Genomic DNA, 13,036 nt, shown 5'->3' with positions numbered 1-13,036 from the left:
AATGGTCGTAAGTCGAGAACTGCCTGTATTCTGAAGAGCACAAAAACCACCACTGTTCCTGCTGCCCTCAGGAGTTTGGCCTGCCCCTGGGGCAGCTCTTGGATTCTCCCTCACTTCTTTTGGGCTGCCAGGCAGGAATTGGGTACGGTCTCGACGCTATCATGAATTCAACATTCATATCAGGACATCTCTAACCTGCTGGTGCTACGTTGACAGCCTCATCTGCTGTGATGAGCTTCTCATCCCGAACCTCCCTCTAAGCCAGGGAGCACCAGCACGCCTCAGAACTTCCCACGCAATTTGCTTTCCAGCCTGAGTTTCCAGTGGCTGCTGGGCTGAAGTTTGAATTTGCTCTTGTGAGCCCAAGTGGCAAGAGAAGAATGCGCAGTGTGATCCCACTGCATTCCCGGGGAAATAAAATGCAGAAGCTAACGGATTTATAAGCCCGTTAGATTTATAAATGCTCTCAGGAAGGCACTATGTAAATTGACTGTGCTGTACAAATGATTTCTGATGACTTTAAATGCTGTATATTAAGTGTTCCCAGCCCCTTCAGTGACACAGGCTCTTTAACCAGGACAGAGGACAGTAATATATGGAGGAGACAGCTGTATTTTAAGGAAGGCTGTTCTAGTTTACCAGACAGGCCATTCAAGATGACTTTTATTTTCTTGCAAAGTGATAAAAGATCACTGCATATTTAAGAGCTTGGGGTGAAGAATATGAAAAAACCCTTTACGCATCAGTGCACTGTAAGCAAAGACGCAGGCTGGGTCGGGAGGACTGACACTGAAGAACCAACGTAAGCAAAGGAGTCGAATAAGGTGGAAGATAGAATTCAGCCATGAGAAAGTTTCATGTCCAGACAATGAGCAATGAAGTAGGGTAGACTCTTCTCCCCAACAGGAGAAAAAGAACCGTCCAACAGGATCAGACCAAAAGCCGTATAATTTAGTCCTCTGCTTTGGACAGTCCCCACCCAGAGACCTCTGCCAAAACTGATAACCAGGCTGGAGCCCAGCCAAGTGCAATATTGATATATGGAGGAGTGTTGGGAAATGTCCCTGGCAAAGCGGTTGTGGCGTTGAAGAAAACGGGAGCAGAGCGTTCTGCCCTCCTTAGCTTCAGACGTCTGGAGGACGTGCCTTCAGGCCTCACGTCAGGCCTTTCTGAAACTGTATCCCGTTGCTGCTTTATGGTGGACGAGGCAGCTTTCACAGTTGGTGAGAGGTCACTGCAGTGCTGCTTTTGTTGTGTTTGTGTTAAATAAAAAGCTTTGGGAGTGGGAATTCAGGCAGCCTCTTTATAGGATGGACCAGTTGCTGGAGCAGAGAGGAAGCCCAGTGGGCCTAGGTCTAAACTGCTGTTCCTTGATGAAGTGTCTTTCAGAGAGGGTGGAGTAAAATGTCCATACAGTAATACCCAGCTACGGATCATGGCTGGAATTAGGAGGATGTTGTACTTGGCACTTCTGGAGGGCATCCTCTTGGGGAAGGTGGACGTAAAGCTCTTTCCTGGCTTAAGTCGTTGTGTTGTGTCTGTTGTAGAGGAGATTTCTGTCCCTGCAGGGCTGAGTGAATATTGTTGCTATTGCATCCATATGATTAGGAGTGCCAGCTCAGTCCCATCTTTAGTGGCCTTGATACGTTTTTGTGCACACTCAACAGCTCTTGTCGTTGGTCTTCCCTCTCTATGGCTTTATGCTGAGCCTCTGATCTTTCTTTTATGAAGAGAACCTGTTATCCCCAGTGGGGCTTCCTAGAGAGAAGCTGTTCCCCTTGGCAGTCAGTACTGAGCAAAGGCAGGAGCTTTGATTGATTGATTGATTGATTGATTGATTGATTGATTAGGGGCCATCAAGTCATTTCCGACTCCTAGCAACCACATAGGTAGATCTTCTCCAGGATGATCTGTCCCCAACATTTCTTTCAGGTCTTCCAATGGCGCCCCATCGCCGCTGTCACTGAGCCCCTCCCCCTTGCTGCTGGTCGCCCTCTTCTTCTTCTGTCTCCTTCCACCCTTCCCAGCATCCGAGCCTTCCCCAGAGAGCCGGGTCTTCGCATAGTGTGTCTGAAGGAGGCTCATTTGGGCCTGGTCATCTGTGCCTCGAGTGAGACCTCTGGGCTGATTTGTTCGATGGTCCAACGCTTCGTTTTCCTGGCTGTCCACAGTATTCCCAGGAGTCTTCTCTGAGTCTTCTCCATCTTCTCTGTGAAGTGTACATAGGAGGAAGAAAACACCGGCCAAGTCTTGGTCGCTGTGTCGGATTTCCACCTGGAGATTTGGCAGTCCAGCTGAATGCCCAAATCTCCAGTGAGATACAGAAAAAGAGATACAGTGTCTCGAACTGTGGTTAAAAATAAATGTTCCCTTTTCATTAGAATAGGAAAAAAACATATATAAATGCTAAACCTTTATAAGGAAAGGAGCATGCTGATTTCATAGAAATGGCAGACATTTTGAAGTTATGCCCCTTGAAGTCCGTCCTTCCTTCCTTCCTTCCTTCCTTCCTTCCTTCCTTCCTTCCTTCCTTCCTTCCTTCCTTCCTTCCTTCCTTCCTTCCTTCCTTCCTGTTCCAGGAAAGTGCCTGTGCTTTGATTTGGGGGCATCCTGTGATAAAAATGTACATTGGTAGTAGTTTAGAAAGGACTTCCAGTGCCAAATGTCAGGCAGAAAGGTTGTGGAAGGTTTGTGCGGCAGAAAGGAGTGTTTGTGAGGTGCACTGATGCCTTTTCCTAAATGCAATACTTTGGGGAGGAGATGGAGGAAGAGAGGTGGAGATCCACTCCCTTGTTTTATTCATAACGTAAATCAAACCAGCTCATAAAAGATGGCCCTGCAAGAACTCCCCACCAGGCAACGGTGAAGTGGAGGAAGTGGTAGATTCAGACCTCTGCATCCACTCCACCAAACATTGTGATCGAGGTTCTCCGATTCTTTTTTTTTTATTAAGCACTTTATTCAGTTTCAATATACATAGCTGAAATACAATATAACAAATATAGAGAAACAAGAAAAGATAGCTAACAAACAAAGAAGAGACTGTTGATGATGCCCCTCACCACCCACTTAGGCAGAGCAGTTGCAGTATTTTTTTTCAAGCTGGCGAGGCTTGTGCAGACCAAGCAGGGATTCTGTCAAGTTTTGGTTTTTATTTTTATGGTTATATATTTTTGTTATTCTCCTTTGGCTGCTATCTAGCAGCCGTCTCAAATTTTGCAGCCCAGTTTATTCATAAGGGGTGTGTGTGTCTGTGTGTGTTAGTTACACAAACGTATTTATTATTTTTAGAGGGACGTGGTATTGCAAACTTTGGGGTAGCCAACAAGAGCTGGCTTGGCAAGGTCCCTCATTTGAAGGTAGACCTGTCAGATGCTGAACTGAGTGTTCCTTATTTCTTCCGCATCATGGACTTTTATATCAGTGATGAAATGTGTGTGCGCATACACACGCACACACACACACACACACACACACTTTCCTGTTTTTTGGTGCAGTAGCAGGCCCTTTACAGCATCCCATTGCGCCAGAGAAACAGATTGGAAATGGAGCAAATCCCCAATAATACTTCATAAATAACCTAGGCATAGCTGCAGGCTTATGGTTGTCTGAAGGAAGATTTAGGGAGGGTAGAAATGGATGGAAACTGCTTGCTTAACAGGAAAGGAGATTTATTAAAGCATCAGTTAATGGCAGCTCAGAACACTTGCACCTTCTGCCAGTCCAGTAGCGCGCGTGCACCTGTTTGAGCCTTCCCCAGCCATGCACCCTCAAACAGTGCAGTGGCCCAGGCCATCATGCCTGGACATGATGCGCATTGTATCCTGGTACCTCTGGAACACCAGGCTGACCCACATTAAAGTTTTAGGCAAAATGCCATAAAATAAATAACCAGTGTAGAACCAGTGTGCGGAGTGCATCGCCACTTTAAAGCAAATTTGGCTGTGCAGCTGGTCATTCCTGAGATATCCCCCCATGGCTGATGTAACTGTTATTTTTCAGCCGTGTAATTTCAGCTGGTTTCAACATGGACCCAGTTTGGCCCCAGATAGGGAACAGTGAAGGAAAGAGAGCATCAGAACAGAGGAGGCCAATTGAGCTGCTTCTGTGTGAACAGCCTCCAGAATTTCCTCAAACGTTCAGCTTCAGAAAACCCCTGATTCCCAGGGCAACTCAGAAAGAAAAATTGGCTGAACCCAAAGAAAATGCCCCATACACCATTTTAATGGGCTCTTCACTGCCTGCTTTCCGATCCCTAATCCTTCCATCATGTAAGAACTGACACCATCAGTCCCAGTATGGACCCAACTCATGTACAATTGGATTATGCAGAAATTAGGTTTATTGAAACTAGTGTACGGATCAGAAGAAAAGCTGTGATTAAGAGATTCCCGCCTAAACTCACTGACTAAAACTTTCCAGCACCCCCTTCCTGCTCCTTTCTCATCCAACCTCAGGCGGTCAGCCATACCGGCTGCAGATGTCTCTGGCAGTATGACCTTGACTCTCCCCTGGCAGCCCAAACAACAGTGATTCACACTCCTTGCAGTTCCCCCCTCCCGTCTTCCTCCTTGACACGAGTTGGCTCGTCTGTGCAGACGAACACGATCAGACGATTCAGCACTCATTTGATTTGGAGTCTGACACATCACTTCTTCGTTTATTCCTTGAATATATCATAGGAAAACAAAGTTCCTCCATCCCTCAGGGATTTCTCCCTTGTATGACCACCCACCCCCAGTGGCTTTCTAATAATTTCTGCTCTGCATTAGAAGGCTAGCTCAGAGGCAAGGAATCTGTGGAACTTTCCATGTGACGGGCCAGGCTTCCCATGTGCTTCTCGTGTTCGTAGTCCACCTTCTACCCCGAACAGCTGCCAAAGCCATTTCTGCAAAATCCAAATTAAAGCAGTTACTGCAATCTAAAAACCAATGGCCCGGCCAGTACAGATGGACACACGCCTGGTATGGTAAGGCTTCCAATATGTGCCAAGTCACACACAGCTTTACAACCCAAACATTATGGTCAGTTGTCTGCAGCAGAGATTTTTGTTTGTTTGTTTGCTCCCCCCATATACCTCCTCTTCTCCCCTCCCCTCCCCACCTTCTGGCAAATTGTGCAAGTTATTTGCAGTTTGCCAGTCCTCTCCCTCCCCTCCCCCTGGCCCAACCTGGGAAACATTCTTCCCATGTTTGACCCAGGAGCAGTTCTCAGAGTCTTAAGGTTTATTGAGAATTTGATTAGTCTCTCCTCATTTTCCATGGAGGCAAAATAGCCCTTGGAGAAGTTGTGACACTGAGATGAGGCAAAAAGGTGTCCCAAGCTGTGGAGCAAATAAGGCCTGAAGGGGAGGACTGACCTCAGGCTTTTCCTTAGCCAGAGCCCTTTTTAAGTCAAACATCATAGAGTTGGAAGGGACCTAAGAGGTCATCAAGTCCAGCCCCTGCACATGGCAGCATTCACAGCACCATCCCTGATAGATGACTATCCAGCCTCTGTTGGAAAACCTCCAGCGAAGGGGAAGAAACCACTCCATGTGGAAACCCATCCTACTGATCGGCAGCTCTTGAGAAGTTCGTCCTAATGGCTCTTCTGTATCTACATCCAGTGAAAATAAGACTGAACCCCCTACAGTGTGGCAGTCCTTCGGTATTTGAAGACAGCTATCATGAGCCCTCTCTCTCCTGCAACTTAAGAGAACCCCGGTCAGTTTGGGACTGAGGTCAGCTGTGGGGTTTAGGCAGGTTTGGCTTAAATTTACACGAGTTTCGAATCACAAAATTGGGGTATCTAAGATCACCAAAGTTTTTGTGGTGAGATAATGAAATGGGTGAGTTGGGATGAACATTCCTGAGGTTATACAGGGCAGCAAGTTGTTTGGGATGAGGGAGCGAGTGGAGATTGGAAAGTTGAAAGGAAAGACTTTGGCACATTCAGTTTTCTGCAAAAGATTGGGGGCCACCAAACTTGGCTGAGCTCAAAAAACAGAGCGAAGTCAAGCCTGATTACTCCTTGGATGGGAGACTGCTAGGAAGTCCCTGGGCTACAGACTAAACCGCAAAATCAGTAAATATCCTGGAATAAGGCAGGGGCAATATTTTTTTAATTGTTGCCAAGAAAATTACATGGACTTGGCGATAAAGTCACCAAAGTTGAGTTTAATTTGAGGGAGGCTTTATCATGTTAAAATCTTGTTGGCTGCAGGTTGATTATTTTCTCGAGCATCATCAAGGAAGAAGGCGCCCTCCTTTTATCAAAACATAACTCATTTTTCACTTTCCTTTTAACTTCTGGGGAGGTAGAATTGTTTGATGTGACAGTTGGCCAAAGAAACCTGTTAAAAAATCAGAAAACGGGGCGCATGGGGACATCCTCACTGGGAACTACCTGGTGACAAGGTAGTTCAGGGCCAGACTGTTAAGGGGAGCCTGTGGTGCTGGTGGGCGTGAGCGTTTTCTCTTGTCTGAAGACAAGGCCGGCCAGGAGAGACTGACCCAGGGGACTGAGCGCTCCAGGCCTTGTCTGTCTCTAATGACCATGAATGATCACTGCGCGCCCCATCAGCTCGCGCCTCCTTCTCTCCCATTTGTCTAGCTTTGCTAAGCAGGCAGGCTTGATCTCGTCCCTGTTCCCTTTACCCATCAGCAAGAAAAATAGCCCCAGCAACCGCCACATTAGACCCATTCCCTGAGATTTATCTGAAAGCACTTTTGCTGCACGTAGCGATCGCATTTTTATGTTTATTGTGGGTGTCATTAGCAAAGCAGATTTAAAGCAAGCTGTGACTGGTAGCAATTGGTTTTCCCTTTCCAATCAAAAAATGGCTCTATTAACAGATTCGTGTGCAGCTTGCAAAATGATGCATTGGTCCGGGTTGCGCCAAACCTTGGAGGTGTCAAAAATCATGGATTTTCTGTCTCCGGTTAACAGCCTGCATGTTGCACAGGCCTAGGAAACATTGGAGGGAGGTTTATATCAGTCAGCATTGACAGTTTTGGTCTGAGGGGTGGTGGGCAACTGTTTTCTTTTTCCTCAGCTTTGGAAAGTTGCAGGAAGGTGTGTGGCAGTCATGCCCTGACATCACCTGAGAGCAGAAGTGGGGGACTGTCACACTGTGTTCTTGCATTTGGAGGACGGGGGGATGTTCTCATATATATTTTGGGACCTTTTCCCATGCAAATGCATCTCGAAATGGCTTGTACTAAAATAGCATAAAAGCAGCCATTTCAAATAACATTAGGTATCGTCTGTTTATTGGTTTATAATTTTGACTTTTATGGCCACCCCCTGGTACAAGATTCTGGGAAGCTATCAAGGATTCAAACCCTAGAACAGTTAAACCAGGATTCCCTCAGCTACACCAGAGGAGAAAAAAAAACCCAACAATTCCATAACATTCAACCTAACGGTGGCAAAACTTCAGAGAGTGCCTGGTATCCCCTTTTCTGATTACCAAATTTCTGACTAACCAGTTTGATTTCCAGTCCTTCTGAATTTTGGCTACTGTGGACTGACATGGCTTCCCTCCTAGAGAACCTAACAATGGGGCATCTTAAAGGCCCTTGTTCCAGGCCCTGTGCCAAGAGCCAGGTCTTCAACCCATTCTTGAAGGCAGGAAGAGTTGGGGCTGGGTGGAATGGGGGGGGGTGTTGTTTCCAGAGCCCAGAGCAGGAACGAAACAACTGTTTATCCAGCTTCTTTGGAGGTGGTGGGGAAGAGGGGGTCTTTAACAACCAGATAAAAGGTAGGTGTGCTAAGGACCCTGCAGTCAAACTCGTTGTTTCTCAACCTTGGCTCCTTTAAGATGTGTGGACCACCTCCCAGAATTCCACACATCTTAAGGGTGCCAAGGTTGAGAAACACTGGTCTGATTCCTGGAAGGGGAAACTTACAGAGATGGGGAGCAGTAGAGAAGAGAGATGAGGGAGCTGGGAGTAAGCCGAGGCTGGAGAAGAGAGATGAGGGAGCTGGGAGTAAGCAGAGGGTGAATGTGAGCAAAAGACCTGCTTCCTAAGGCTTCATATGGAGTGGGGAGGGGGGTGTCCGAGCTGCCTTTTGATGCCTGGGACCCGAGGGAGGCTGGGGGGGCTGCATTTCCGAGACTGCATCTCAGCCCTTCCAGGAAGCCAACCTGGAAAGTACTGAAAAAGCTGCCCGTGATTGTCTTTTTCTCTTGTTCAGAGTTAAGCCTTTGGTTTGAAGTGCTCGTTTTGTTTTTGTTTTTGTTTTCTTTTGTGTGTATGTCCCCCCCACTTCTTTCCCTTCCCCTTTCCCCACCCCCTTGGTTTTCTCCCACCCCCCTCTGGCTTGCCAGGGCCTGGGAAGAGTTTCATGGCCTGGTGAACAGCAGCGGCCGCTGAACGAACGTTCTCCCTCCCTCTCTCACACGCCCAGGGTAGGGCAACATCTTTCTTCTTACGGTTGTGCGATGCACCTCTCAGCCCAAACTTTCTGCCCCCAGCGCCACTCGCACTCACACCCGCTCCGAGGGAGCCGCGGTTCCATTTCTAAGTCCCGCCACCTTCAGACTTCCTCCATTTCCTGGCTGGCTAATCTTTTCCCTTAATCCAGATCTTTTTTTTTTTAATCTCCATACGCCACCCTTCGCCCTTGCAGTCTCAGAGCAGCGTCTTGTAAGTGTGACCAAACCAAATTCTTCCACAGCTGAATTTCATGATCCTCCATGCAGCTCTGGAGCATCTCTGAAAAGAAGCCAGCAATCTTACCCCTCCCTTACCCAGACTGAAGATTGTTACACTTTGCTTGGAAACTTGTCAACGGATGGTCCTTTAAGTGGGTCTCGGGGAAGAGGGCCCGGGCTAAATTCTCGGGGAGTTCAGGCCCCTTAAATGTCATCGTGGCTGCCCCCTTTGGGAGAGTGCCTGGCCTGTTGGCAAGGCCCTTCTGAGGCTGAGAGGTACATCTGTAGCTTGCTTGTGTTGTGTGGATGTGGGACCATCGAGTGGGAAGGGAGGAAGGCCCCCAGTCCAGCCCGCTTGCCATCTGCCTTCAGCCAACACAGCTGGAGAACCAGCGGTCTGGGCACAGCCTGTCAGCCATGTACATGTTCTTGTCGCCTCCTCCAATTTTTAAAAACAAGACGCATGGGCTTGGGAAGAAGCACCTCTGGCAGGTAGGACCGTGACCAGCGTCCTCCATTCGATTTGGCAGGTTGACTTGCAGCCAAGGCCAGATTTGGTCCAGTCTGTCCACGTCTGTAGAATTGAGTCTCAGTGACAGATGAGGGGGAGAAGAAATGGCACTGCCCTGAAGGCTGGGAGGCCAGCGTGCTCCTTCGGCACCCACCAGGAGTCAGCTTCTGGTCATGGCCCTCACCCCTCAAGATGCGGGAGGGAGAGGGCCAGGGGGCTATCCCAAAATGAACTTTGCGAGGACAGATCCAGTGGCTGCTGTAGGGCTCCCTTCATTTTCTAAAAAAGCGTTTTATTTATTTCATTTTGCTGTTGTTGCTGTTGTGAACGTGCTGCCTATTGCAAGGTGCTTGCGTTGCAGGATGAGGTCCAGCGAGGCTGGCCCAAAGCAGCAGTTTCCCAAACTAGCTTTGATCTGCCTCCATGGCTGGCTGGCTTGGCATTCAACTATGATCAGCTTCCTCCTGGGCACTACTGACGGGCCTTTCCTTCTCTGAGGCTGCTGCGTGTTTTCTAAGTGTCCGGCCAGTTATAATGGGGGGAGAAGGCGCAAAGGGTGGAAGATTCCCCTTAGAAAGGCTTTCTGTCCGGGGTGCCTACAGGGTGCGATCAGAAAGTCAGGATGCTGGCCATGACAGTGCAACTGAAGCTCCCCACCCCCACCCCAGTTTTTACATCGCATGTGCAGAGCTTCCATTGCACTCTTGTACCTGCTGTCCGCCATCCTGACTTTTGTTTGCCACGCTCTGTGGGCGCCCCTGCTTTCTATTAACTAATTAAGCTTTGCCCAGTTCCTTTGTCCAAACAACAGACAAGTCATCTTGGATTGCAGGAGCAAGCCACTGTGCTGATAAAGCACCAGGCACTTGAGAGGGGAGGGGGCATGGCCACAACAACAGCAACAAAAAACCCACAATAAAATAGCAAGCCTCCCCAGGTAGACCAGGAAGAGCCTGACCAGGTGTTGATTTTATTATCTTCCATCAGGACAAGCTTTGTTGGCATTATGCAACAATTACACAATAGCCCAAGCCGCGCTTGGTAGATGACTGCTTACAGATGAGTGAAATGTTTGGTTTCACAAATACCTGCTCCTCTTTAGCAAGCACGAGGCAGGGTTGAGCCTGAGGTGGGCTCCAGCCTTACCTATTTCCCCATGAATCTGTTTCAGGGCTCCCCGCTCCCCAAGGGCTCCCTCTTATCCAGCTATTGCCTTTGAAGGCACCTTGTAGACTCACCCAGGCCAACTTCATGGGATGCCCCAGAAGCTCTGCTGGCCTGCAGCCAGGCCGGTGGAAATGGGTCCCTTGGGTTTGCATCGGCCACTTTCTGGAGTTTGGGGAAAATGATTGGCCCCCTTTCAGTCCACTGTGCACTGCCAAAGCTGGCTGGCGAAGGGCTCTGTGTGGATCCAAGGGCTTAGCCCACTCAGTTAGAGATACACATTGGTCCTTCCAACAATGGGAGCCATGAGTTAAGTCTCTCTGGCTGTTTTAAAGAGAGAAGCTCTGAACAGATGTCATAAACCAGACATGGGTGGTGTGCATGAAAGAGAAAGGGATGAAATTAGAGCGGTCCGCTTCATTTGGGGCATTCAGTCCCATGAGATGATCATTGCAGGCTAACTGTGTGGATATTTTCCCCAACTGGATGCCCTCTGGATGGCTTAGACCACCTCCCATATTCCCCCAGCCAGCAGAGCCACGAGAGGGGAGCTCTGAGACACCTGGAGAGCGCCCGCATTGGGGTACATTGGCATCGTCCCTTCGCTTGGATGGCAAGGGTTAAACAGAAGCCAGTCGATGCCGTCTCTTCTGCAGTGGGACCCTCTTTATGCAAACAACCATCATCAAATCTTAACAAGCCGTCTGGTCCGGGCTTTCCCTGCCCTTTATGGATTGTTAGCTGCCTTGTTTTTGCTGCATTCGTGCCCCCTGGGGTCCAGGCAGAAAGAGAGTTGCTTGGCAGTGTGTAGCATACTGTTGTCAGCCAGTGGGACCTTGTGGGTTTGAGGAAGTATTTGCTGCTTCTGCAAGGGGAACCCCCCACCCCAGGCTTAGCTCATCAGTTGCCTTGCAGGCACAAACTCAGGGTGGCTGCTCTGTCTTTGCGGGAGGCCTTACAACCTGCTTTCCTCCTCTGTGTTTCAGGGATAACTCCAGCTTCCGGAATACCAAGATCACACTGTGAGGAGGAGGTGAGGATACGGCGCTGAGCTCCTCCGGCTGGCCTCAGTGCCCTGCGGTCAAAGCCTGTGGGATGGCCCGGACTCTGGACCCCGAAGATGGCCTTTACACCCATGTCAAAGACTGACCTTACAGAGCCCAAGGGACCTGCCGGGCCGAGCGAGGGCGGGGGGCTGTCCTTTGCGTTCCCTGGGACCCCTCCCACCTGGCTTCTTTCCATGCTGCTCCTCCTGCCAAGGGCCCACGTCTGCCCAGAGGGTTTCCAGTATTATAAGGGCCTCTGCTGCGACAGAGGCCATCGGAGAATTGGCAAGTCGCACCCCTTCCTCTGCCAATAAACAATTAGGCTCCTGGTTGGTCCTCCTCCTCGTGTCTTGTTTTAAATGTGGGTGTGGGGATCTGGGGTCAAAAGCCTGCCGAGCTCGCGTTGGAAGCCCTCGTTCAAATCTGCAACCAATCATGCCTGCAAATGCAAATTGGGGGTGGGCTGCATAAATTCTGAGTTAATCAGTCAAACTTGATTGATGCTCAGCGTCTCTCAGTCCTGCTCGTGTGGCGGAATGTGAAAAGGAATTCAGGGGTTCTTAAAAACAAGACCGGGGCCAGTTGGACTAAGCCTCTGTTTTAAATTGTAGGTACTACTGGACTTTTCCTCTGTTTCAGAAATACTATGGAAGCAGCATGCTGGGGTGTAAGGGTTAGGACATGGCTGGCTCGGGAATTCTGGGAGTTGAAGTCCACACATCTTAAAGTGGCCAAGGTTGAGAAACCCTGGTCTAATGAATACATCTCTCCACCTTGCGGTAATGCTTAGGATCCAGATGTTCCTCCAGTTCATTAGCCAACAAAGGGGATTTGAGAACAACGTTGCCCAAGTTTGAAATACAACTCACAGATGTGTGAGACTACAATCCCCATAATTCCCTATCAGCCCACTGTTTGGAGGCCAAGTTGGTACTAAGCTTTAGATTCCTGTTGGGGGAGCACTTCCTGCAAACTAGAGATAAAAAAGTTGGAAACAAAACTGCTTTTCTAAATCTGCTTTCCCCCAGCACGGGCCACTTAGTTTCCCCAGCCAAGAGCCATGAGGGAGGCCAGTGTTAAGCCTGGATTTCGAGAGCCCCCTCGTTGGCAGTGCCCGTAACTAGCTACAATGACATCATTGTGCCTACATGCGCATCAAGATACCATCACCCACATGGTGTGGTGCAGCGGCCCCACGTCATCTGATGTAAGCACCTAAGTTGCATTAGTGCCAGCATGCACAAGTCCAGGGGTGTCTGTAGGGAATGGTCAAAAAATTCAAGATGGCAGTGCAATCAAAACTGCCTGTTCCTTATGTATGTTGTGTTCAGTGCACCTAAACAGCTTCAGTTTCCACCATCGCGTCCACCATCTTGACTTCCTTCTACCATATTTTAGAGACAACCCTACAGAAGTCACTTGCGCCCCCCCCCCGTCCCTGTGTTCCTTATTAAAAGAGGGCACTGTTGGTGGGGAGAGCTCCCTGTGGGCATGCTCAACACCAGCTCAAGGAGCAAGTCTTAACCAGGGTTACTTCTTGTGATTTAAATGTGCAGAGGGTCCTAAAGGCGCTCAAAGCAAAGAGCATAACAAAACAACATTGATTTTTCTCTCCTGTTTTTTATTGCTTATCTATTTGGCTGTACGTGTGTGCCTGCAGAATTTCAAGATCGT

At 48.9% G+C, this 13,036-nt stretch overlaps 1 protein-coding gene across 3 annotated transcripts in view; it reads left to right on the top strand.

Annotated features, from left to right (window-relative positions):
- EIF4E2 (eukaryotic translation initiation factor 4E family member 2) overlaps window positions 1–11,690 on the top strand; it is a 30,738-nt gene extending 19,048 nt beyond the window's left edge. For 2 of the 3 annotated variants that reach the window (XM_063306312.1, XM_063306310.1), the window contains 2 exons: window positions 8,315–8,395; window positions 11,303–11,690. In XM_063306312.1, the coding sequence (XP_063162382.1) occupies window positions 8,315–8,360 (46 nt within the window). In that variant the 3' untranslated portion in view covers window positions 8,361–8,395; window positions 11,303–11,690. The remainder of the gene's footprint in view (window positions 1–8,314; window positions 8,396–11,302) is intronic. The other variant, XM_063306311.1, reaches the window with a different exon arrangement.
- The last annotated feature ends 1,346 nt before the right edge of the window (window positions 11,691–13,036 follow it).

This window comes from Candoia aspera, chromosome 6, assembly GCF_035149785.1.
Source record: "Candoia aspera isolate rCanAsp1 chromosome 6, rCanAsp1.hap2, whole genome shotgun sequence".
NCBI lineage: Eukaryota > Metazoa > Chordata > Lepidosauria > Squamata > Boidae > Candoia > Candoia aspera.
This window is presented reverse-complemented; position numbering and strand designations above follow the sequence as displayed.